Genomic DNA, 25,385 nt, shown 5'->3' with positions numbered 1-25,385 from the left:
CAATTCCTTTTTCCTCCAAAGCTTCAAAAGCCTTTTTGTAACTTTTGGAAGTATAAAGGATGTTTGAAGAAGAGAGAACCTTTATCCGAGACGTATATAAAGTGATATCTTACCTTGAATTGAAAGCTTTGAAGAAGTTCAGGGGTATTGCACTCTGTATGAATTTTTGAATTGAGTTTAAATGGTTAGAATTCAAAAGGTCAACCAAAATTATATATCACCGTGTCACACGGATAAATGCCTTTAGAGTTCTGGGCACATAGCACACTTCTCAGGCTATTGGTTCTGCCACCAAAGCGGATTCTTTCCTTTTTGTCCCTTTTGGAATAGGCTTCGGGCCCTGCAGCTGTGTTCCATTAGGGCATCCAGCTTGTGCATTTTAACTGCATGAACGGCCTTTTTCACATGGCAGCAGGAGAGCAACATCAGAAGCAGCGAGGTACTTGTGAATCCAAGTGGTTGTGTTTGCAGTAACACTGAAAGCCAGGTTTCCTACTGATGAGTTGCTTATATAGTAATATATGTTGTGTTGGAACAAGCAACTGGCAGTTGTCCTAACCACACTCTCACAACTGGAATGTCAGTTTTGAAGGCTCGCCCAAATGCTCTGGAGGGTTGTGGGAACCCGTGATCTGGAGTTGGGGTAACATTCCATTCTGCAAGGAGAAATCCCTGGACTGCGAGGACATTTGCTGTAGAGCTATGTTGAATTCCACCCTTGGGATGGAATTCAACAAAGCGCTAAGTGGAGGAACAAGGTCTGGCCATGCAAGAAGACTTCCACCTTCTCTTCCCCCCTGTGCCCTCGAACCTATTCTGGTGGCTCCCCCAACCCAGATTTAAGTTGGGGTGGGGGGAGAATCCTGCTGAGTAAGCGAACCTCGATCCAGTCACACAACTTAGTTGACACCTGCCCTCCTGGAGCCAGTTGGCTTATGATGCTATTTTTGAATTTTGTCAAAACTCAGAAGACCGCTGAGTCTTCTGAGAGATGCTCAGTTGTTAGAGGTCTAATACAACCATAGCTACCTGTGTGGGAGATGGCTGGAATAGCAACAGAGGATGTATGGCTGCTCAGAGAGCTTGTTCCAGGTAAGAAAACTTGGAGAGTATCTCCAGGCAAACTGGCAGAGCAGTTCTGCAGAGTTAGGGTGTTTCCCCCTCTCAACGCCTCTCCCTGCCTCAAAACAAATGGGCTAGGAATACTCAAGGGCTTAATTTGCAAGGCTGAGCTACTGTCAAAGTGTCTTCCTGTAGTCTCCTATTTGGAAGACTTGATGCCAGAAATTCACTAGGATTCACAGATGCCTCTCGCTTGATTGTGCAGATGCATTTGACTTCACCTCTGCTTTTACTTACGGGATGATTTACAAAACTCTGAAAATAGTTTCATGAGTCCCAGGGGACTTTTGGCTTTTATTGAACGGCATCTTTCCTCATGCTGCATGGCAAGCTGCTTTTGAAATGGAAACTCTTACATTGAGGGTTTCAGCTGCGATTCAGTTGTTTGAAGAAGAAAAGGAAAAGGGTCCACTGGGCAATCGTAAGTCTTAAGCAGCTCTTTGAATCCCACTTAATGTATACAGTAGCTTGCAAATAGGATAACAGCTTAGTCTGTTGAGCTCTGGCTCTCATATGAGTAGTATCACAGGAAGTTGTAAATACTATAAAAATGGACTGGAAATGTAAGGTTTCCTGTGCACTTTTCCCATAATCAATCTTATGGGTATTTAATAGACCTCGGCCATCGCGCACTCAAGGCTTGTCTCATAAAGGTGACTGATGGTTTGCACACTAATACTGTATTTCTTGAGGAATTGCCTCCCACTCAGAAAACCTTGACGAGGAAATTGGACTTTGTAAGCCGGTTAAAGGGAGGTTATCAAAATGGCTGTGGGGAGATTTTAAAAACAACCCCACTATAGACCCATAAAAGAAAACACAGTTGCTTTGCTGAAGCTTCCCATAATAGGAATTGAATAAGCCAGGCATGATGCAGGCACATCTTATAGAATGCTACAGTCCTGTGCTGCTTTGTGCAGATATAGAATAGCAATTACTTTCAAAATCATTCAAGATGAAGTGATACAGATGGGAGATTTATTGACCATGCAGCCAGAGTTTATCAAGTTGGATACTCTATGCCTCTCTATGGTTTCACAATAGTAACTGGGGGGGGGGGGGGCTTTAAGGCCATTGCAGATTACCATGACACACAGATTGATAGTTCACTTTTCCAGATGAGCTAAGTTACCATATTGGGAGGTCTGATTATGTCGATGGCTTGCACCATCTGAAACATTTCTTTAACCGCTCCCCACCAAAAAACCCTATTGAAATGTACTTCTTATGGGTGCATCCAAACAAACAAGAATTTGAAAAGATCTACCACTCACTTGTTGGGTTAGTGCAGTTTTCAGCATATTCTGTAATGTGAAATTCGTTCTTAAATTCTACTTGCACGCTTTCATGTGAAAAAAAGGGCATGTTATTAGAATTGTAGAGTTGGGAAATTCTATTGAACCATAGAATTGTGAAGTTGGAAGGGACCCTGAGGGTCATCTAACCCAATCCTTTGCAATGCAAAAATATCAATATTTGGGCCCCCATCCAATTTGAAACCATATCAGACCCTGCTTAGCTTTTCAAATGTGCTAGCAGTTTTTATTGCTGCGCCACTAAAGGAATACGAATGTTTGTGACGTAATTTGGTTTGAAATGTCAGGCTCATCCCTTTTCCTCCTGTTCTACTTGGTTGTTCCACTTGATTATTGGAGCCTGTTCCCTATTCTCTTCACTGCTATTTTTGTAGCTGCACATCCACTTATTAAGCACAGGTCTATTTTTAATGACTTTCAGGGGAAGCTAAACTTCATCCCAGAAGTTAGTTATCCTATGAAGAATTCTTGGGGTTCCCTCATCCCTCCAGTTAGAAAAGTTACATCTTGAAATTTCTGTTAGCAACGACTCACAAAGAAATACTTCCCTCTCATGTCACATGTGAGAGTGAGCCATTCACTTGAGTAGTTAGTTGTGACGTGAACTGGAGCTGACTCAAAGAGTGTAAGAACTGGCTCTGTTTTCACAGTGGAATACAAGATATCACAATAACTTGGTGGAAGCGGCCAAGTTCAACAGGCCCTTTATCATGCTGTCTAGCTTATCTGATTGTATTTTGCAGAGGCACTACCAACAGGAGAGATTTCTGGTCATATTCAATGGGCTAAGGAGATGGTTTGGTCAGCAGAAGCATTTCTGCTCGTCCAACAGAAAGGTCTCCCCCCTCCGTCCTCCACCCATTGTGCTGGGGTTTCTCCCAGTGTTTCCCTCTATTGCCTCCTCATGCTTCAGTCACTGGACGACTCCTAACCATAGTGGCAAAACGGCAGGAGTCAGCATTATTCTTCCAACTGATTTGATTACATTTCTGTCATTTTGAATGAAATGTGTTGCAATAGTTTCTATAACCATATACTGCTGCATGTGCTGGTCAGTTACACACCTCTAATACACATATGCACTCTGTGCCGGTTGTAGTTCTTCATTAAGCTGAATTCTGTGACGTATACAGTGTGCAAATTGGCATAAATGCATTACAGGCTTGTTAATATTTAGAGAGGCAAAAACTCAGAAACCCACCTAAAGCTTTATTGAACCACCTTTCTGGGATTTCAGCAGCTGTTGCCTAAGTAGATTTTTTTTTTAGCCATAAGAGCTGGTGGCTTTCTGTTGCTTTTTGCCTTAAAAGAAATCTGAGGTTCTCATGAAGCAGAATTACGGTATGTGGCTACTACCTCAAACAGTCTTGAGGAATATGCAGCACATACACAGATTCTGACAGTGGGCAAGAGATCCTGACATGAGGCTGAGGAGCTGACGACATGTTGAGATGCTCTGGAAGGCTATGCTTTGAGAATCAGCACAACCTTCAAAGGCAATTTTGGCTAAGAACTCTGCTTAGCAGAAAGTGCTTGGAACACTGTTTCAAGGCTGGAACACAAGGAAACTCTTTGCCTGTTGTACAAGTAGGATACTTCCTATTGGCTAATACAGGGGTGGTCAACCTTTTTATACCTACCACCCAATAATGCATCTTTCTTGATGGTAAAATTTCCTTACCTCCCACCAGTACTCGATGGAAGGAGGATTCAGCTTGTGCCATAGAACCCCCTACCGCCCACCTAGAATCCTGAAACGTCCACTAGTGGGCGGTAGGGACCAGGTTGACAACCCCTGGGCTAATATGTTACAGACCTCTTTGCCCCTTCAAAGTCCCCATTCCTCAATTGATACTGTGAAAAGTACCAAATAGGAGCCACGTTAGATTGAAAATTAGATCGCAATCTTCTTTGGGCAGGAATATTTGGCTGTTACTCTTAAGTACTGTGTCTCTCTAATGTTGCAGTGTCTCATCCAGTCTAAGAATAAGAATAATAGCAGCAGTTGGAATTTCCTTATACCAATCTTTAATTAATATCACTGATTTGAAGCCTAAGATGGGCACTATCCTGTCCACATATTTCCATGGCCTGGTCTACTTTGAGGCTTGCTTTCTAATACTGGAGGTTTGTATCTCTGGTGTAGATTTCCATTCCATTCTGGTGTTTCTGTGAGACGTGAATAGCTGGGGGCAGTAAACCCAAGCCTTGCACCCCTGGGAGCAATATCGGCTGAGAGAGATTAATCCTTTGGCACATGACGTTTCCGAAGAAGATCCAGTCATGTCCTAATTTTTTTTGCCCCCAACTTGTCTTCATCTGCTGAATCCTCTTCAGCCACACCTTGTAATGCCGCCTCTCTAGATGACAGGGCTGCCAAGCCAGCTCTCCCCTGATATAACCAAGTCTGAAACACACTTTGCTCCTCTTGCACCTGCCTTTCCTCCTATTTACCTCTACAGCTCTTTTGCACAACCTGTCTTCAGTGGTGTAGGTTGTTGCTGTTTGGCCTCAGGTTACTCTGTGATTTGTAACCATAAAACAGTTGGGGAATTTTTTTTTTCAGCCAAAGATCCATTGGTGGGAGAGTGCACATGCCAGTAGCGAGCAGGGCTGGAAACAAAAGTGGGTGGGACAATTAATGTAATTTCTACCTATGTATGGTAGGCTAGGGACATGGGTGGTGCCGTGGGTTAAACCACAGAGCCTAGGACTTGCTGATCAGAAGGTCGGCGGTTTGAATCCCTGTGACGGGGTGAGCTCCTGTTGCTTGGTCCCTGCTCCTGCCAACCTAGCAGTTTGAAAGCACGTCAAGTGCAAATAGATAAATAGGTACCGCTCCGGCGGGAAGGTAAACAGCATTTCCGTGCACTGCTCTGGTTCACCAGAAGCGGCTTAGTCATGCTGGCCATATGACCCAGAAGCTGTACGCCGGTTCCCTCGGCCAATAAAGCGAGATGAGCGCCACAACCCTAGAGTCGGTCACGACTGGACCTAACAGTCAGGGGTCCCTTTACCTTTACCTATGGTAGGCTAGTTTCTACACAGTCACATACTTCTCTCTATCCTCCATCCAGGGAAGCAGGAGTCAGTATCACAGTTCTAGGACACCTTTCAAGCAGGCAAAAGTGCCTGAGGTCATGAAGTTAGGCTGGTGAGGGTTCATGGCCTGCAGGAGCCTGTGGCCTGGGGACAATTCCAAGAGATACATTTGGCCCCCAAAGCCTGAGGTTGCAATTGGCAAAGGGATCTATTATGATGCTAACAACATTTAAACAGTGCTTGTCACATTAGTCTCATCTTGCATCCCCCAGAACCCATCTATAATGCTGAGGAGTTGGGTACGTACACTCCTGAGATATTTGTTACACGGTTGATAAGCTTGAATGTGCTTTCTCTCCAGAACAATAGCGTTAGCAAAACTTTCTCTGATTAGAAGCAAACAGAGCTCTGCAGAGTCATCAGTTTGATGAGAATAGCCTGTTGTGCACTGATGGCTTTTTACAGAAAATTCCCAGGGGGGATTTTTTAACACACCCTTGTATCTGGCCTCAACAGCAGTAAATGGGCTGCTTAACCGTATCCTTAAACTATGCCGATTTCCACTTAAGTGAATGGGCACCAAGAGAAAGCCTTAGCTCACGAAGAAAGCTATTCCGCCCTCCCCCAAACTTATATTCTCATTGTCTCAACATGCTGGAAAGTTTTACACTATCTATAAAAGCCTTGAAGGGTAGTCAAAGGCCTGGAAACGATGCCTTATGAGGAACGGCTAAGGGAGCTGGGCATGTTTAGCCTGGAGAAGAGGAGGTTAAGGGGTGATATGATAGCCATGTTCAAATATATAAAAGGATGTCACATAGAGGAGGGAGAAAGGTTGTTTTCTGCTGCTCCAGAGAAGCGGACACGGAGCAATGGATCCAAACTACAAGGAAGAAGATTCCACCTAAACATTAGGAAGAACTTCCTGACAGTAAGAGCTGTTCGACCGTGGAATTTGCTGCCAAGGAGTGTGGTGGAGTCTCCTTCTTTGGAGGTCTTTAAGCAGAGGCTTGACAACCATATGTCAGGAGTGCTCTGATGGTGTTTCCTGCTTGGCAGGGGGTTGGACTCGATGGCCCTTGTGGTCTCTTCCAACTCTATGATTCTAGTTTTCTGGTTGTATATGCACTATACCTTTAAAGCACATTCCACCCCCACAGAATTCTGGGCACTGTAGTTTACCCCTCAGAGTTAAGAGTGTCCAGCAACCTTTAACGAACTGAAGTACCCAGAACTTTTTTGAGTGGGGTGGTGGTGTTTCAAACGTATTTTAAAGGCATAGTGTGCAGGCCCCTGAAGCTACCACCTTGCGGAAGCTGAGCTTGTCACTACAAGGAACCGCATGTGTGCCATTTTGGGCGCCATGGGGGAAGAAAGGCAGGACATGAATAAAAACAAAATATATTTATTACATTTATAAACATTTCCCACCAAGGAGCTCAGGATGGTGTACACCAGGCTTCCTCAACCTCACCCCTCCAGATGCTTTGAGACTACAATCCCTGACCACTGGTCCTGCTAGCTAGGGATCATGGGAGTTGTAGGCCAAAAACATCTCGAGGGCTGAGGTTGAGGAAGCCTGGTGTACATGGTTCGACCCCTCTTCATTTAATCCTCACAAAAATTCCATGAGGTAGGCTACACTGTGAGGTCATGACTGGTCCAAGGTCACCCAGTGAGCTTCATGGGTCACTCTGCTGGCCAATGCTGATGCATGATGGGAGTTGTAATCCAAAGGCACCTGAAGGGCCACAGGTTCCCCATCACAGATTTAATTCATTTCCCATTCTTCCATAGCTGAACTGGAAAATAAACAAGTGACAAGGAGGAAATGTTCATTGGTTTGTTTATTTTATGTGTCACCCTTCATCTGTAGATCTTGAGGCAGTTCACAACATAGAAATAATAAATAAAAAAGAAAGAAAATGAAATGCATAATAAAAAAGAACAAATGAGACCCACAAACAAGTAACCATCTCTTCTATCTCTCTCCCCCCCCCCCCATTTGTTATTTGTTAGAGAATTTATAAACTGCTTCCCAAGAAATGTTTCCAAAGTGGTGCATGGTCACTTTTTAATTTAGAAAAATACCCACAAACCTATATAGCAAAAATGAAATAAAGAAAACAATATTAAAATGGGGTGCTGTGAAGCGGTATCTTCAGCAGATTTGCTGATCTTTTTCTAGTGCATGAAGGTCACCGTAATGATCTTCAGAGGGCAGAAATTGGAGATTAAGAAGGCAAAGATAAAAGCCCAGTGAAAAATATTGACTTGGTTGATGAACTGCATGATTTTATCATGATGTGAAGTATTTCCCCCACAAAGCTTTGCAGGTTGGGTTCTGAAAGTGAGAAAAGAAGAGCAATCCCATAAGTTTTCGAACTATGTGGCAAATAATATCTCAAACCAATGATTCCTTATTTTAATATTACTTCAGTACCTTTCTCAGAATTTCAATAAACGGTGGAACATCTCATAAGTCGGTTCTCAGCCTTCCCAACATGTTATATGCATTTTGTATCTATGTTACCTTCTTTGCCCTAGCACTACATTTTCACATGCACCAACTCACAAAAGGAGTTTTTTTTTTAATGAAGGTACCCATTTTTCATATATATTTTTCTCATGAACTGATGCTATCTCTGTCATGCCTCTCCCCATTATCTAGAGAAACATGGGTTCCGCAGAAGGCATGCTCCTGCTCTTTTGCCTTCACTGTTCATTCTTAACACTTCCCACCTTTCAACAAAAGAAATGATAAACAGTAATGAAAAAGTCGATTGTATCAGCTGCCAAGGCACCAAGCTCCTTTGGACAGACCGGAAATTGAAGTGAGGATGTTCCATAGATTATTGCTTCAGCCGCTGCAGAGAAAAAGCGAATTCAAACTGTAATTCTCCTGTGCCTAATAAGAGGCAACATTTTGCATAATAGTAATTGCATATGCAATGCGAACAACTTATTTCCTCCCTTCTTTTTCTTAATTGCTTTGTGGAAGAAGTAGGACCCACCTCTCTGTATTTCCCCCTCCTTCCATTTCCATTAAGTGGGCCAATTTGCTTTTCCATTACTTATAATTTATGAAAATCTGGACCTCATCTAGATCTGTCTTCTCTCTAAATTACAGCCTTGCTCTTGAGATGCTGAAGCCAGTTGCCATAGCAACTGCAGCATGATTATCTATGACGATAAACGCAACTTTCTCAAAGGACATTAAACAGTTCTTATCGAGAAGAAAATAACAACAGTGTCCTGTGAGATGGCCTCTCGCGTAGAAAACCAATTGGGAGACTGAGGGAGAGGTGACTCTTCCACAGATGCAATTACTTCATCCCACTCACTACAGCTAGTGCTGTTGCTCCTGTCTCAAAAGTCAGCCCTATTAAAACTGTTCTTGCCTTTGTTGTTGCTATCTGTCCCTCTAATAACCAACTCCGGTGGTTGAATGCCAACCAAATTGGAGTCAAAACGGGGCTACTGAAAAACAAGATGGAGGAATCAGCATCTTGTGAACATGAGGTATGCAGAAGTACAGGACAGCTTTTAAAAAAAAAAAAACACCACACACCACCACCAGAAGCAGGAAACTCTTTCCCCATATAAGTCCTATTGCCTTGCTGTCTTCACAGCTTTTGATGGCAATGGGTTTTACAAGTTTTGCATCACCATGGTGGAACCTCGTCCCGCAAGAAGAAGAAGAAATAAAAGGAAAATAATCTCTCTTCATTTTGTGTGTGTGTGTGTGTGTGTGTGTGTGTGTGTGAAGGTGCATTGTCTAGCAGGCATTGGGTTGAGAAAAAGACTGCTTCATATGTCTTTGGGGTCTTGCATTAACATTATGGTGCTAGTTTTGAGAATTATTTCTTTTGTAATGGGACTTTTTCGAAAAGCAGCATAAATATTTAAATGTGAAAAGTGGTGATAGCAGAGTGGCTCTGGCAGTTCAAAAGTGGATTGTTTGGATTATTATGAATTACTAAAAATCGGCTATATTTGTGGAAGTGACTTAACCTAGCCCTGCTTTCACCTATGGTCCTGCCAATGTTGTTGGCCTCCAGTTGCCATTAGCCCTCCATTAGTAGTCATTAGGATGGGTAATGGCCAGGGTAGGTGGGAATTGTAGTTGGCTTCTAATGGGTTATTGAATATTGCTTTATTTTATATAAGTTGTTTATTTTAAAGTTATTGTAACTTTTTATATTGGGTCAGATTGTTACTATTAATGCTTGATGTTTTATTATTATTTTTATATGTGTTGGAAGCCACCCAGAATGGCTGGGGCAACCCAGCCAGGTGGGCAGGGTATAAATAAAATTATAAATTTATTTATTTATTTATTTATTTTCCAATGACATTTAAAAGCTCACAGGTTCCCAATTCCTGGATTATAGACACTCCATGGAGTTCCCACCGTAACAGGTGAAATTACTTCTAATGTTGTTGGCATCTGTCCATCTCAGGAGACAATGGAGGAGTGTGCCTTGGGGGGGGGGGTGAAGTCAGGCTGTTAGAAGGTTGCAGAACCTGCTGCGGCTGTAGAGACTAATATGGGAGAGACATGTTTTGTTGCAGCTGGGGCAGATTAAGGCATCCAGTTTTTGTAGATCAGCATGGGATTGCACTGCAAATCTCCCTAGGAAGGAAGGAAGCATAGGTATAGCCAGGATTTATGTAGGGGGCGGGACAGGCTTTATGTTGGAGGCAGAACCTCAGTTAGTTTAGTACCTCAGTTAGTTTAGAACCTCAGTTAGTTTAGTATTTTTTTATGGATTTCCTTGATTTATAATCAAGGAAATTTTGTCCCCTGCCTCCCCCCACCCCCGGCTATGGACCCGCTGGTCAGGGGTCCCTTTACCTTAAACAAGCTATAGCTTAGGGCCCCGAGTGGGGCCCCAAAACAATTTAAAGGGAAAAAAACCTTGATGTACATTTCGAAAATATGAGATAAAAAACTAATAAAATAAAACCTACATACAGCAACAGTGTTTTGTGTTGTGCAGGCTCCTATGATGTAGAATCATAGAATCATAGAATCATAGAGTTGGAAGAGACCACAAGGGCCATCAAATCCAACCCCCTGCCAAGCAGGAAACACCATCAGAGCACTCCTGACATATGGTTGTCAAGCCTCTGCTTAAAGACCTCCAAAGAAGGAGACTCCACCACACTCCTTGGCAGCAAATTCCACTGTCGAACAGCTCTTACTGTCAGGAAGTTCTTCCTAATGTTTAGGTGGAATCTTCTTCCTTGTAGTTTGGATCCATTGCTCCGTGTCCGCTTCTCTGGAGCAGCAGAAAACAACCTTTCTCCCTCCTCTATGTGACATCCTTTTATATATTTGAACATGGCTATCATATCACCCCTTAACCTCCTCTTCTCCAGGCTAAACATGCCCAGCTCCCTTAGCCGTTCCTCATAAGGCATCGTTTCCAGGCCTTTGACCATTTTGGTTGCCCTCCTCTGGACACGTTCCAGTTTGTCAGTGTCCTTCTTGAACTGTGGTGCCCAGAACTGGACACAGTACTCCAGGTGAGGTCTGACCAGAGCAGAATACAGTGGCACTATTACTTCCCTTGATCTAGATGCTATAATCCCATTGATGAGGCCCAGAATTGCATTGGCTTTTTTAGCTGCCGCGTCACACTGTTGGCTCATGTCAAGTTTGTGGTCAACCAAGACTCCTAGATCCTTTTCACACGTACTGCTCTCAAGCCAGGTGTCACCCATCTTGTATTTGTGCCTCTCATTTTTTTTTGCCCAAGTGCAATACTTTACATTTCTCCCTGTTAAAATTCATTTTGTTTGTTTTGGCCCAGTTCTCTAATCTGTCAAGGTCGTTTTGAAGTGTGATCCTGTCCTCTGGGGTGTTAGCCACCCCTCCCAGTTTGGTGTCATCTGCAAATTTGATCAGGATGCCCTTGAGTCCATCATCCAAGTCGTTGATAAAGATGTTGAATAAGACCGGGCCCAAGACAGAACCCTGTGGCACCCCACTAGTCACTCTTCTCCAGGATGAAGAGGAACCATTGATGAGCACCCTTTGGGTTCGGTCAGTCAGCCAAGTGGTCCCACTGAGTGGTAGCATAGTCAAGACCGCATTTTACCAGCTTCTTTACAAGAATATAATGGGGCACCTTGTCAAATGCCTTGCTGAAATCAAGGTAGGCTACATCCACTGCGTTCCCTTCATCTACCAGGCTTGTAATTCTGTCAAAAAACGAGATCAGGTTAGTCTGACATGACTTATTTTTCAGAAATCCATGCTGACTATTGGTGATCACAGCATTCCTTTCTAGGTGCTCACAGACTGTTTGCTTAATGATCTGCTCCAGAATCTTCCCTGGTATTGATGTCAGACTGACTGGGCGGTAATTATTTGGGTCTTCTCTTTTCCCATTTTTGAAAATAGGGACAACATTTGCCCTCCTCCAGTCTGCCGGGACTTCGCCTGTTGTCCAGGAATTCTCAAAGATGACTGCCAGTATAAGTAATGCTAGCCTGCTCCCTCAAATATCACTGGTTTGCTCATTTCTATATCAATTACTTTGATAAAATACATGCTTTGTTATGTGCAAATGGCTTTAGATACCTATTAGGTTCAAAAATTACCATACCGCATATATTCAACACAAAAAACCAGCGGCAATTTGTTGTTGACAAACTGGACAGCTAGACATATAAAGGGCCCCATTACCTTCAGTAGCTTAGGGCCTCATCAAACCTAAATCAGACCCTGCGCACCCCCGGGGTAGAGAAAGCAAGGCGCGCGCAGCAGCAGCAGCAGCAGCAGCAGCAGCAACAACAGCACGTGGCGCTGGCAGCGGGAGCGGCCTTTCCGAAGGGGGCGGAGCGAGCAGCTGCTGCGCTTTGCGCGGCTCGGCTGCCGGCCACCTGCCCGCCGGCGGGAGTTTCCCAAGCAGTTCGGAGGAGCGAGGTGCGTTGATTGGACCCGCCGCCTCCTCCGCCCGCTCCCTTTCCCCTCAGTTTGGCGCGCCGGGAGCTCTATGCGGGCGGCGGCGAGCGGCTGCTCTTCCCGCCAAGCCGGCCATGCCGCTGAACGGCTCCTCCTCAGGCGCCGGAGGAGCCAACCGCACCTCGTCCTCCGACGACGGCGAGCCCCTGTCCCTCTTCCGCCTGCTGGTGCTGAGCCTGCTGGCGCTGCTGACTCTGGCCACGCTGGCGTGGAACCTGCTGGTGCTGGCCACCATCGTGCGCGTGAGGGCTTTCCACCGCGCGCCGCACAACCTGGTGGCGTCCACGGCGGCGGCCGACGCGCTGGTGGCGGCGCTGGTGATGCCTCTCAGCCTGGCCAAGGAGCTGTCGGGGGGCGGGCGGCGCTGGCGCCTGGGCCGGGCGCTGTGCCACGCGTGGGTCTGCCTCGACGTGCTCTGCTGCACGGCCAGCATCTGGAGCGTGGCCGCCATCGCCCTCGACCGCTACTGGTCCGTCTCCAGGCACCTGCGCTACACCCCGCGCGCGCGCCGCCGAGCCTCGGGCGCCCTCATCGGCGTGGCGTGGGCGCTGGGCGCGCTCCTGGCGCTGCTGCCGCTGCTGCTCGGCTGGGGAGGCAGCTCGTACAGCGCCGAGCAGCAGCGCTGCCAGGTCAGCCCCGAGCCCGCCTACGCCGTCTTCTCCACGGGGGGCGCTTTCTACCTGCCCCTGGGCGTCGTGCTCTTCGTCTACTGGAAGATCTACAAGGCGGCCAAGTTCCGCGTCGGAGGCAGGAACGCCGTCGGGCCCCTCCCAGACACGGGCCAGGTAAAGCACCGTCGTGGGGGGGGGGTAGGATTGGTGCGCAGGGAGGACGGGGGGGCGACGTGATATGCGAGGCTTCGCTGGAATCTGGCTCCTCCGCAACGCCACCCTCGGATCTGGCAGGGGGTGGGCTGGATGACCCTCCGACTCTCAAGTTCTGTGGGAAGCAGGGGGTTGCGCGCAGCATACACAGTAGGGGTGGTTGAGCAATAGAGCGAACGGTGGGTCGGAGAAGTTTAACAAGCATGAACCTAAATCTGCGTTTCACCAGCAGGCATCCAAACAATTCAAGGTTTGATTGTTGAACTGGGCCGTTGAGCAGGTGTAGACAGCAGTAGCTGCAAGCCAGGGTTATTTCCAACCAGCGCAGTTCAGACTTTGGTTTCATAGCTCCGGAATTTCAGATCTTTTCAAAAGCAACTGAGGCTGGGGAAGGAGAAGCATTCATTCGCCCTTTGGAAAAGTTGCTTCAAGCAGCCTGAAACTTCTATGCAGCCTTGAATGAAATCTTCTTTCTTTCTCTTTCTTTCGGAATCAAGTTTTGAAACTTGCAAGCAGAAAGATACAAGCTGGAAATTTGCAGCTGGATGCAGCTGGAAATTCAGGGGGGCACAGTGAAAAGGTGAGGAAGTACGTTTATGCAGAGCTTTTGCTTAGCTTCTTAAGCGTGAAGTGTAGGTTTTCCAAGACTGCTTGGAAGTTCTGCGCTCTGCTGTGGGGAGTGTCTACCTCTAATCCCAGGTGTGTGGGGTCTGGAGAAAGTTACTCAGTGTTATTTATGCTCCGGGATTAGCTCTAACGTTGGGAAGAGTTTCTATAACAGCTGTAGGGACTTCTGGATTTATTAGGAACAGCAAAAGTGAACATCAGGACAGAAAGGTTTAGCTAGGAATAGCTGGAGGATGAGAGTGGAGTGGCACATCTGAGATGGAAAGTAGATAAATGCAGGCATTAGACAGCCAGTGTGGCAGGATGAATGGGGAGGTGCAAAATTACACAGTTGGTTTGAAATCTGTTTTCGTCTTATGCGTTGCTTTTTTTTTTGGTGCAGCCTCAAAAGCTGATGCTCATTGTGTGAAGAAAGAAACCATTGTGAATACAAATATTTGGTGTGCACTGCTTCTAAGGTTTTACAATGCTTTAAGATGAGGCAAATAATAGTTTCCACCGTTTTATCCTTTGGCACAACCCAAGTGGAAAAGAGCTAATATTTTTATTTATACACATGCAGCCCAATTATGTACGTGTTTACACAGAAGGAAGCCCACACCATGTTCAATTAAATCGAGTCTGCTGTAGTCTTCATCTGCAATCCTAAACACACTCACAGTGCCACTGAAGGCAGTAGGATTAAATTTATGAGTTTAGGATTATGCTGTTTGGGATTACGCTGTTAATCCTCAAGATTCTTTAATAGTGTCTGTCTCCCCTTTCATTTTTTTGATGGGGTGCTTTTTATTATAAACCATCTTGGGACTCATTCTTTGGTAGGAAGGGAATTACAGTGGTACCTTGGTTTACGAACTTAATCCATCCTGGAAGTCCATTCTTAAACCGAAACCATTCTTAAACTGAGGCGTGCTTTCCCAAATGAGGCCTCCCACCACCGGTGCCCTTCCACCATTCAGCTTCCATTCTTAGACCGAGGTAAAGTTTGCAAACCAGGACACTACTTCTGGTTTTGCGGAGTTCGTAAACAGGGCTGTTCTTAAACCAAGGTACCACTGTATCAATATCTCTGGCATGCATGCATCTCCCCCAGCTCTCTGCACTGTTTTGGCATATTACAGCATGGTTTAACTATGTATTGAATTATTCTGTCACACATGCTTGCTTGTGGCAAAGAGTTTGGAAATGAAGTCTTTCTCTTAGAGTCATCATTTGTCTGTCCATCTATGCATCAGCAGCTACATAACCAAATCCACCTGTGTGCATTTCTTAACTCATAGCCACTCGTGAAGATGAATTGCAGGGGAGGTAGAATATGCAGGAATGAACTTTGCATGTCATGTAAAGGAGATAAGAGAGGAGAGTGGGTGGTCAGGCCTGTTTAGTACAGCCTCCTCTTTCTTAGCCAGCCAGGTGCTTCTAGAATGTCTACAAAGGGAGCTGACTTGCTGCATGGCTCTTTCGTTGCATTCCCTAAGCGCCTGGTATTCAAAGGCCTACTGCCTCTGAATAAGGAGGTTCTATTTAGCTATCATAAGGAATTGCTGTTGATAGAATTGTAGAGTTGCAAGGGTGCAATGCAGAAATCTTCCACCCGATGTGAGGCTTGAACCCATGGCTCTAGGATTAAGAATCTCATGTTCTGCCAACTGAGCTATCCATATTAATATGTACTACCATTTCTCATGCTGGTCACAGTCTCTATACCATTGAAGTCAGCAACAAAAGTTTACATTGTCTGGGCTTGATCTTCAGTGCCTGTCATTTCAGTTCATAAATGATCCCAGTTGATTTCCCTATAGCTTCCTTGCACGGCTTGATGTGAATGATTGTGACAGATTCCAGCTTTAATTCATTCAAGTGTGTCCAAAATCCATGGCAGCAATTTGCAAATTGGGGGGGAGGGGTTAGCCATGTTAGTTGGTTGCAGCAAAAAGAACAATGATACTTGTAGCAAATTAAAGACTAACAAAATGTATCATTGCATGAAGCTTTTGGTAACTATAGTCCACTTCATAAGATGCATGAAGTGTTACGTTGAGTTACAGCTATATATATGTACACATGGTAGTTTGTGTGGACAAGAAGATGGAATTGTTTCTTTTCGGGGGACGATGACTGTAAAACTGAGAGGATTTTTATCAGATTCTTTGTTTTGTTTTTTGGCTTACTGGTATAATGATGCAGTTGTTATCAAGAACAGTTTTGGGAAACTCCCGCTGTTAATTACAAAACTCTCATTGCACTTTTCTGCATTACAGTCCCACCACCACATGGGTAGCCCAGAATAATGCTGCATTCATGTGATAACATGGCTGTGGTCCACAAAAGCTTAACCTTCTGATGTTTTTTAAAATTGCATTTCCTATGTTATTGGCTCCATAATTTTCAAGTTTGCAATCGTTTGCTTTTTTTTGTAGGCAGAGAAAGAACTTTGCTACATACCATTTTTTGTGATATTAAAAACGAAATTTGTATAATGCTGTGTCTGGAAATAAGATACACAGACACAAGAGAATGTGTGTTTGCACACATACTGAAATTTGAGGGTGCAGTTCTTGGGATTAAGCCCCATTGAAAAGTAGTGGGGCATGTTACTAATGCTTTGGTAAGCTGCAACTTGATGTGTGGGACAAAAATCTTCATTTCTTAAGGCAAGTACTTAATAGTACTTGAAAAATAATTTATTCTTATCATATTAAGCAAGGGTGGAGGGAATTGTGGATCGTAAACCCCAAGGGGCCCTTAGATCTTCATCATGTCACCACGTGGGAGGGGAAGGTGCAGCAAAGATAATGGTGCTGCCTTTATTAGATTAGTGTATTATCATGGTAAAGTTGTTGCATGTTTTGCAACTTTCAGTTTATCTGAATGTGTGAATTGGCACCTGAATATAACGGTTACATTTTGGGGAATGCACATACAGATCTACTTGTTGCAAGCAACAGCAGGTTGCTACTCACATTTATGTCAAAGTAACCTCAGTTGAATTAAATGGGCCTTTCTTCTATGTAAATTTGGATAGAATTACAGCATAAGTCTCTTAGCATCCTTGATTAGGAAAGCGTTCCACTACCCGCAGTCCAGTTTCCTTTCTTGATAGGCAAAAGGTCCTTATATACAGTCCCAACCCAAAATGAATTTCTTTATTTTAAGCCTGTCTTTTTATTTCGTGTGCACACCATTGTCTTGAAACCTTTCTTTCGTGCTTGGCTTTACAGTGGAGCAGTTTTAATTATAACTAACAATGCTAGCTACTAGTGCTATTGATGCTTCAAGGGAGCAGAGTGATAGTCACTGCATTCTCTTCCAGTGTAATCAAACTTGCCTGGGCAAGGACTGCAAAGTTGGGTTCTTCATTTTCCTGGTATTCTGATATGATCTACAAAGGAGATTGATTAGTCACATTCCAGATAGAAATAGGTTATTGACATTCTGCATATTTTTGCAAATATGTTTGTTGGAGTTCTTTATTCACTGTGTCCTTGTTTCAGTATTGAAATAAAACATGGAAGGAACGGACAAGAGATAAGAAACATTGAGCCAATGTTATCTTTTTGGGAAAGGAAGAGGTGTTGTGCAGAGTTAACAAGACTTGGGGTACCTGCAAGCTATCGCTATTTCACAGGAGTAGCTCAAGCACACATAGGAACTTTAGGCTTGCACGTTTTAAACGGATTAAGGAGTTCTATTGCCCTAGTGCAACAAATCCACTTAAAAAATAATAATCCCCAGACTTTCTACTGTTAGGAAAGTGACAGGAAAACACAATGAAAAGTGTTAGATGAACAATTGATTAATGGGGTGAAGTATAAAAAGCCTGCCAGCAAATCAGGAATGCAGGACAAATGCTCATTGCAGCAAACAAATCGGAATGAATGTTCAATTAAGACAGGATATAATCTAATCTCCTGATTTGTGCAAGCAAATCATGATGAATGCTCAATAAACAGGTTGTCTGGAGGGGCCCCTAATCTTTGCACACAGAAAATCGATTCAGTTTTTTGTTTGTTTGTAACTGTGGCTTCAACCCTATATCTGCTTAGAGGAATGGGGGGGGGGAGGCCCCCTTAAATTCAGTAGGACTTGCACATGCAACAGAATTAGGACATAAAATGGACAATATATTTTGTTTTAATGTAGTCCCACTGCCATCAATGAGATCACTACAGGTAAGGTTGCTAGCAGGATAAGGTTTGCTAACATTCCTGGCAATTAATCATCTGCAGGGCCAAGCCTTTTATGTTAGGATCAAAGTAGACCACGGTGCTCAGTTCTGGTTGCCAGGACTTTTGATGCAGGTAGAAGCAAATATAAAGGAGAGGAGGCTGCAGAAAAGGGTCCAGGATGACAGGAAACACCTGAAGCAGCAGGAAGGAGAACAAATCAGTGAGGCAGACTATATTTACTGCATGTCCTGGAGGCAGTAAAGTCTGAAGTCAAACTGGCAGGTATACTCCCAGCCCTACTTACCAATTTCTGTTACTATAGCAATTTCGTTTTTTCCCTGTGCAAGTTCAACAGAGAAGCATTTGCTTAAGCTACTAATATAGATCCAGGGGAAAGATCTGCAGTCATTGATTTATTGGTTGAGAATCATGAGAATATCAATGCAGAGGAGCAGGAGGAATAGGCAAATAAATGCCCTTCTATTTCCTAGCATAGGTTTCAGAGTCATGTCTCTCACCTGTAGGGAAAGACCTCACTATCCACCCTGATGACTGATAACTTGGCCTTTCTGGGCTGCTACCCTCCTCTCATACTAAAGAGGTTCAAAACAGCCAGGCCCTTACAGATGGAACCCTGAGTTGGGCAAAGCAACATTAAATGCCTATTAATTTCTCACTTCAGTGATAACGATTACGTTTTGTCCATTCCTTTGTAGTTGGATTACTGAATAAAGCTGAGGACAGACACACAGAGCATTCTTTAGGCCAGAACAGTCCCAAAAAGAGCTGTACCTCATGTAGGGTCTCTGCTGTTTGTCAGTAAAGCCTCATACAAAGAGTAAGATGCAACAAAGGCTTCTCCTTACTACCCTGCTGCTTCCCCTACATGGGAGCATCTCCAGCTGATTTGGCGGGGCTGAAGTGGGAGAAAGACCAGATGTCCCACTGCATGAGTGGATTTCTGTTGCACAAGCAGGTGGAAATCATTGGATGTCACCCAGAAGTCCTTAATTGGAGCTGGGTTCAGCACCAGAGCTTCTCCTCAATACTGTTCATCAACCAGTATCAGGCAAGTCCTGCAGTGCTGCTGCTGGTGGTGGTGGTTGTGGTTGTTCTAGTTTTCCAGTAATATTTTCCAGCAATATTAGCCATTCAAAGAGCAAACAGATGGGGTCATTCCAGTGTTGTGTGTATGATTCATGTCAGAGGGTACAACGTTTTGAGGCAGACTGGTGTAATTTTTGGGGGGAGGGGGTCTACAGGGAAGGGTTAATTGATTGAGGAAAACAGTCTTTCTGTTTCTCCTATTGACGTTAGCCTCTGCTAGATCAAACCACCCTGGGCTCTCATGTGATGAAGGTCAGTTCAAAGACATCTAGCAGTGGAAGAACTGGATAGAACCCATTTTGTTCATTGCTATGTTTTATTCCATTAGTTATTGATGCTGCTGTAGTACCCTGTCTGTGGGGTGTGTGGGTGGGTGTGCTTTGGACAGTGGGATACATTTCTATAGGCTAGAGGAGAGAGGGCCAGTTTTCCTTTGGCTCCCCCATCTAGCCAAATGTTGGATCACTATAACGAAAGTGCCAAACAGTATGACTAGGATTAAAAAAAAAAAAGCCCATTTATATGCAGATGTTCACCTGGGGACATTGCCATTTTTGCTTTCCTTGTGCTGCGTCAAATGTTACTTTGCACTGCTTGAGAGCAAGGGGAATAGGTTTAGGGAAGAATGGCTTGAAAGGCAGAAATCCATGCACAAGACCTCACTACCCTTTGGATTCTGACTTATTTAAGATAGTGACTTATTTGAGCAGTAGTTTGTGCTGTATGTTGCAGGAGTGAATAATGGGGCAACGTAGTTCTGTCCTGATCTGTGTTTTTATTGCCTCCCTCCACCCCAGCAGAAGTCTTGCAACACACACACACACACACACACACACACACTGGTTGAAGTCTAGAGTTTGGGCTTGGACACAGCTGGTCTGTCTTTTGAAAAGCAGTGAAGGGGTGTGTGTGTGTGTAGAAATCCTTTACTTAAACAAAACTGTCTTGGTAATAATTCCTGTTTGCTTTTATGTCAAGGTGAAAGAAGCTTCTCATCAGCCGCAGATGGTGTTTACAGCTCGTCATGCGACTGTCACTTTCCAGACAGATGGAGAAACATGGAGAGAACAGAAAGAGAAGAAAGCGGCTATGATGGTTGGCATTTTAATTGGTGTGTTTGTACTTTGCTGGATTCCCTTCTTTGTCACAGAACTAATAAGCCCCCTCTGCTCCTGCACCATAGCACCAGTCTGGAAAAGCATCTTCCTCTGGCTTGGTTACTCCAACTCCTTCTTCAACCCTCTGATTTATACAGCTTTTAACAAAAACTACAACAATGCATTCAAGAACCTTTTTGTGAGGCAGAGGTAAAAATAGCAATTGGGGGGGGGGCATGGCTGCCAGACCTATTGGATTGTACTAAGCTCATTTACGCAAATTTTGTTTGCTAGGTAATTCTGTTTGCATATTTCGCTTGACTGTGGGAATTAAGCAATAAGAACGGGTGATATATCAGAAACATAGCCCATTACACACCCTCCATTGCAATGCAGCCCAGTTTTCTAGAGAAGAAATCTCTAACCATTGCAAAAGTCCTCCTGCCCAGTTGGCTGCAGCTCCCTATATGAAAGGGAGCAAATAATTTCAAGAACCCCACTCCGATCACAATTAAGCCTGTGCAACAAGCTGTCCTGTGTTGCCTTGTAAAGGCTAGACCGTATTTTTAACATCGTTCTGCTCATTTGCCAACGGCCAGTTTTAGTGTCATCAATAACTTTTACTATGAAACATTTATGGCGGGCGTAGTAAGGCACCAAAAACAAGAATTCCAAGAGTTACAAGGCACTACAATACACAGAGCCTGGAGGTAAGTAAAGTGTCAGCAACTAATAAAACCCCTAACAGTATTTGTTTGCTTTAGTAATTCTTCAGATATGAATCAGGATAAAGATCATTGACTGCTAAGAGACAAGAATCATTGAACTTGGGTGGCCGAACTTTTAAAACTTTAATTGCAGCAAAACTGAGCAAAAACAATCATGTGAAATGGCTCAAGGAAGTGTTGGGTTAAGTAGAGGATGGAGGCAATTTTCTGAAGACTACAGCAGGGGAGCATTGAAACTAAATTCCCAGATCGCAAGTCCAGAGCCTTCCATTCAAATCAGTTGTTTTGGGGGAAATATAGTTATGTGGAAACTTTCCTTTAGTAGCTGCAAATGACCCTATTAACTGGACTGGATTTGCCTACATGTAGCCAGCATGTGCTTTATGTCTTTGCCCTGTTACCATGTTGCTAAATGCATTTTATGGGGGAAATCAACATTGAATGGTAACTGGGGAGGACAGCGTATCGCTCTGCAAAGAGCGGGAAACATATTGCAACAACTGGTTTCCTTCAGAGTCATTTAGTGGTTACCACCATACTTTGGCAAACTCTTGGTGTTCTTTTCTTCCAGAAAAATACTAATGTGTATTTAATGAAAAATAAGTGCAATCTTTTCTTGCAGCATCACACGTATGTTTTACTATGCTGGGATAAAGCTCTTTTACTCAGCTGCATGTTCAGCTATTACCTCAGTTTTAAGATCAATGCAAAGTTGGCATCAGGCTCTTTAAAATGAGTCTGATAGCTTAGTCAGTATAAAATAACTTAATTGTCAAATATATTTTAAACAACAACAGCATGCAATATATACTTTGGTGACATCAATGCAGACCGAATTCTCAAGCTTTAAACTATTGCTTAGAGGTTCCAGGCTACCTCAAGATCCTAGTCTCTCCAGGAGTAGAGACGGGGAGGTTTTTGTTTTGTTTGTTTTAAATCAATTTACTGGTACAGGAGGAAACACCTGCATCAGCTTGGTTTGAAAACTATGCCTATATCAAGTTCCCCCCACCATTACCTGCTGCAGACTCTCAATATCCACACGTATTAAGCTGCTTTTTGGTCAGACAACCCTTCAAAAAGGCATATTACGCAATGTAGGGGACTGCAGGCAGGTGTGTCCCTATCGTATGAAGAGTACAAGGAAACACAGAGATCTATTGTGTGACTAGAAGTGCTGTCTGCTTGTTCAGAGGGAATGTGATTCCCCTGCTTGTATTGTTTGGTACCCCACATACACCACCACCCCACTGCAAAAGGAGCCCTACTGCCAACTTTGGAAGCAGGGGCACTTGGATTCAGTCAAGGCATTTGCACTTTTTTCAGCCCATTTACCTCTGCAGTCTGGGACCCCTTTCAGTCTTCAGCTAGCACACGTGTTGTTTCTAGAGTGAACTCAGCTCTTTTAGAATTTTCTAAATCCTATCAGGTTCTGTCATTTGTGCTGAAGGTTTCTATGCTTTGGGCAGAATTTCAGATGCCAATGTTGTAGCTTGTCAGAGAAATGGGCAAAACATCAATATCTGCACTCATCCCTGTTAGTGAAGAAGTTTTTTTTATCATGAATAGAAGAAGAAAAGCAGCTTAGAAAGCAAGTTAGTCAGCCAAACAAATTTGGAGCTTTTGATTTATACATATTTATTGTTTAACACATAATATATGTTTTCTAGTGCACATGAAATGTTAACTAGTGCAAAGGTAAATCATTTACAAAACAGTGTCACTTTACTTTATATGTGTGTGCATATATAAAAAGACAAATAATATTTCTGAACTGCTATACTGCATTAAATCTCAAAAAGGAATACATCTAGTCATTGGGCTGGATCAGAATGAAAATGAATTCAATCATATAAATGAATTGCTGTCTGAAGTTCTTCAAGAACACTTGTCTTTCAGCTTGGATAAAAGCATTTCATTTTTGCGGCATTCCTGTTGATAAACAAAGAGAAGGAAGATTTAAAATATTAAACAAGACATGTCAGTTAAATGATGATACTAACAGTGCAAACCTGCATGGCTACAAAGAAGCAAGGGTAATTAAATTCAATGGGTCTTATTTCCAACTAAACATAAAGGATTACAGCCCAAATCAGCTGTCTGTCTTTTAACACATGCTGTAGGTAATACGGAAGGCAAGGCAGGTGGAATTTACTGTTAAAGTGAAAAGGTGCTGGATGGGATTGGTCCGTATGAATTATGCTGGAAAATAAGAATATCTGAAAAAACCAGACGAATGCATCTGATTGTTCTTAGCCTTCTGCTACCAATTATATTACCTAGAATCATTCACACCAGCCCTTCTGAACCTCATGCCCTCTGTGTTTAGGACTAACTCTTCAGTCCTATGGCTAACAGAGATTATGTGAGTTGTAGCACCAAACATCTGCGGGGTACAGGTTGTGAACAACTAATCTGCATTCTGCCCACAACCGTACAGTGCTAGATGATTGGGCGGTGGGGGTGGGGACGGGACACTGTGGCATCACAAAGTAGTGCTGAATCAGTGTGTGTGTTATTAAGCCACCACGTCATGGTCAGAGCTTTTGAGACATAGTATTTCTGTGTGTGTGCGTGTTCTCTCTCCCTCTCTCCCCCCCCACCACTGTCCCATTTACCTCTTTAAATTCTTTGACCGTTTTGAAGTAGAGTCTTTGTTTCTCCAGTAACTCCAGATATTCATCATTGAGCTGGTCCCTTCTCATTTTGTTTTCTTGCTTCTTCTTTTCCATCTGTTGGTAACAAGGGAAAAGTATTATGGTACCTTGAAATGCACAAGACCAAAAACGAAATCCTCCAGCATTTTCCCCCCTCTTGAAACAAAAACAAAACACCAAATAAACAACAAGTGCTCCCTGCATCTGTTCCAACAATAGAAGCATTTGGTAGTGTACAACTAGGAAAGAGCAGAAATATAGCAAAGGATTAAAAAGTGAAATCACTATGAAACCTTCATTGCCACAAGTCAGTTATCTTGTGGTGAAGGTTTTCCAACACCCTTTGCTTAAAATCTCAAAAGTAAGGTAACTCATGAGGCCCCACCTTCATGGTCTGCATTCATAAATGAAAATCAATACCAAGTGAACTTTTGCCTTTCTGCTCATGGGATGTTTCTTTCCTACACTATCTTGTTCAAGGATACCTGCACTGTGGTTTCAACAGGTGTACTGACTTCAGCCAGATTTCCTACTGGACAATCCATGGCCCACACTGGTCCTTTTGCTAGAAGTGCTTGTCTCACCCAATGGGATGAGTTTAAAAAATGGAAAGTAAGAAGGAAACACCTTCCACTTTGTTGAGTGAGAGTGGCTGTAGCAAAGAAGCTTGTTGGTTGTTTTTTTTAAGGTTCAGCATTTTCCACAGGAGAACATCTACAGGGGGTCCTTTCAATGCTGAGATAGCAAGAAGATTACAATGGCATCCACTAGAGAAATTTTATAAGCTTGACTGATTAATTTAAATCCAAGTTTTATCTTTAGTCACAGATGTTCTGTGCTCAGATAAATAATGAACTGCCTCGGGCTTCCCCCGCCCCAGCCCCGTGGCTAAAAAGGAAGCCAAGACAGCCAGTGGGATGGATCCCGCTCACTGTCTTGGCTTCTTTGCTCTTTGGGGCTGGGGGGGGGAATAATTTTTTTCTTTATTTCCCCACCCCCCCAAAAAACCTAGGTGCGCCCTATGGTCCGGTGCGCCCTATAGAGCGAAAAATATGGTATCAAGTGCAGTAGTACTGCCTACCCTAAATAATAGTGGCTTTCCTACACCTTAGGTTATCCCTTGTTCTATTCAGCACATCTTAGTTACAAATCATTAAATCTAAAAACTGAGAATGGCCATTTATTTGAAGGAAGGATTTCTGTGAATGAAAGAAAAGGGGGTAATTTAAAGAATAATGCAAGGGAATTTTGGCAGATATGTGATCTGGGATAAGAACTGTGCATGTGTTTTAACAGGTGAAGGCTGCATGATGGAGGAACACAACACACACTTGATTATGTTCCAAGGCAATTGCTTTCAGGATCAAGTCTATGAATCCAAATCATTTCCATTGTGCTTGGTATAGAGACGCATCTTCAACCTGTGTGTTCTATTTCAATTGCTAGAATGTTGCAGTATGCGCACAGGGTAATAATGAGCATATCGTAGCAGCGCAGGAATGAAAGCATATTCCAGATGTTCTGTAGGTTTGTATTTCATTGCACAAATCATAAAGGTTATATTGAGGTCTAAGAAGAAACACCACCAAAACTTATGTGAAAATAATAAACTAACCTTCATTCGATTCTGTTTAATTCCTTCTACGATTTGTTCCATTTGCCGCAGAAACTGGTCTCGAGCACCAGAAGAAGCCATGGCTCTGAAATGAGAATGGGGTGC

At 43.6% G+C, this 25,385-nt stretch overlaps 2 protein-coding genes and 1 long non-coding RNA gene across 6 annotated transcripts in view; 1 reads left to right on the top strand and 2 right to left on the bottom strand.

The window, feature by feature from the left end:
- Positions 1-8,525: 8,525 nt before the first annotated feature.
- LOC308479380 lies at positions 8,526-10,339 on the bottom strand. Its single transcript, XR_013987653.1, has 2 exons — positions 10,226-10,339; positions 8,526-10,191 (listed from the first exon to the last, which is right to left on the bottom strand). It is a non-coding gene; the product is annotated as an uncharacterized lncRNA (long non-coding RNA).
- Positions 10,340-12,183: 1,844 nt separating this feature from the next.
- On the top strand, positions 12,184-25,290 carry LOC308478691 (5-hydroxytryptamine receptor 5B-like). 3 transcript variants are annotated; one of them, XR_013987218.1, is made up of 3 exons: positions 12,184-13,241; positions 20,162-20,990; positions 24,962-25,290. XR_013987218.1 is itself a non-coding variant. In XM_081008701.1 (3 exons), exons 1-3 carry the CDS (start codon positions 12,531-12,533, stop codon positions 24,974-24,976), a joined length of 843 nt encoding a protein of 280 aa, XP_080864827.1. In that variant the 5' UTR covers positions 12,184-12,530; the 3' UTR covers positions 24,977-25,290. The 3 variants fall into 3 exon arrangements, 2 of the variants coding, with proteins under 2 accessions (XP_080864827.1, XP_080864826.1); XM_081008701.1 differs by having other exon boundaries at positions 20,162-20,278; XM_081008700.1 differs by lacking the exon at positions 24,962-25,290 and having other exon boundaries at positions 20,162-22,473.
- CCDC93 (CCC complex scaffolding subunit CCDC93) overlaps positions 22,622-25,385 on the bottom strand; it is a 39,488-nt gene continuing 36,724 nt past the window's right edge. For both annotated transcript variants that reach the window (XM_081007291.1, XM_081007292.1), the window contains 3 exons: positions 25,281-25,365; positions 23,627-23,740; positions 22,622-22,940 (listed from right to left, as the gene is read on the bottom strand). In XM_081007291.1, the coding sequence (XP_080863417.1) occupies positions 22,887-22,940; positions 23,627-23,740; positions 25,281-25,365 (253 nt within the window). In that variant the 3' untranslated portion in view covers positions 22,622-22,886. The remainder of the gene's footprint in view (positions 22,941-23,626; positions 23,741-25,280; positions 25,366-25,385) is intronic.

This window comes from Podarcis pityusensis, assembly GCF_964106645.2.
Source record: "Podarcis pityusensis genome assembly, chromosome: 1".
Lineage (NCBI taxonomy): Eukaryota > Metazoa > Chordata > Lepidosauria > Squamata > Lacertidae > Podarcis > Podarcis pityusensis.
Note: the sequence above shows the minus strand (reverse complement) of the source record. Positions and strands in the feature narration are given on the sequence as shown.

Excerpts from the sequence above, each read along its gene's own strand:
- LOC308478691 (XM_081008700.1), top strand. The coding sequence starts at position 12,531 with ATGCCGCTGAACGGCTCCTCCTCAGGCGCCGGAGGAGCCAACCGCACC. Across the intron at positions 13,242-20,161 it reads CCCTCCCAGACACGGGCCAG|GTGAAAGAAGCTTCTCATCA; the intron begins GTAAAGCACCGT and ends TTTTATGTCAAG.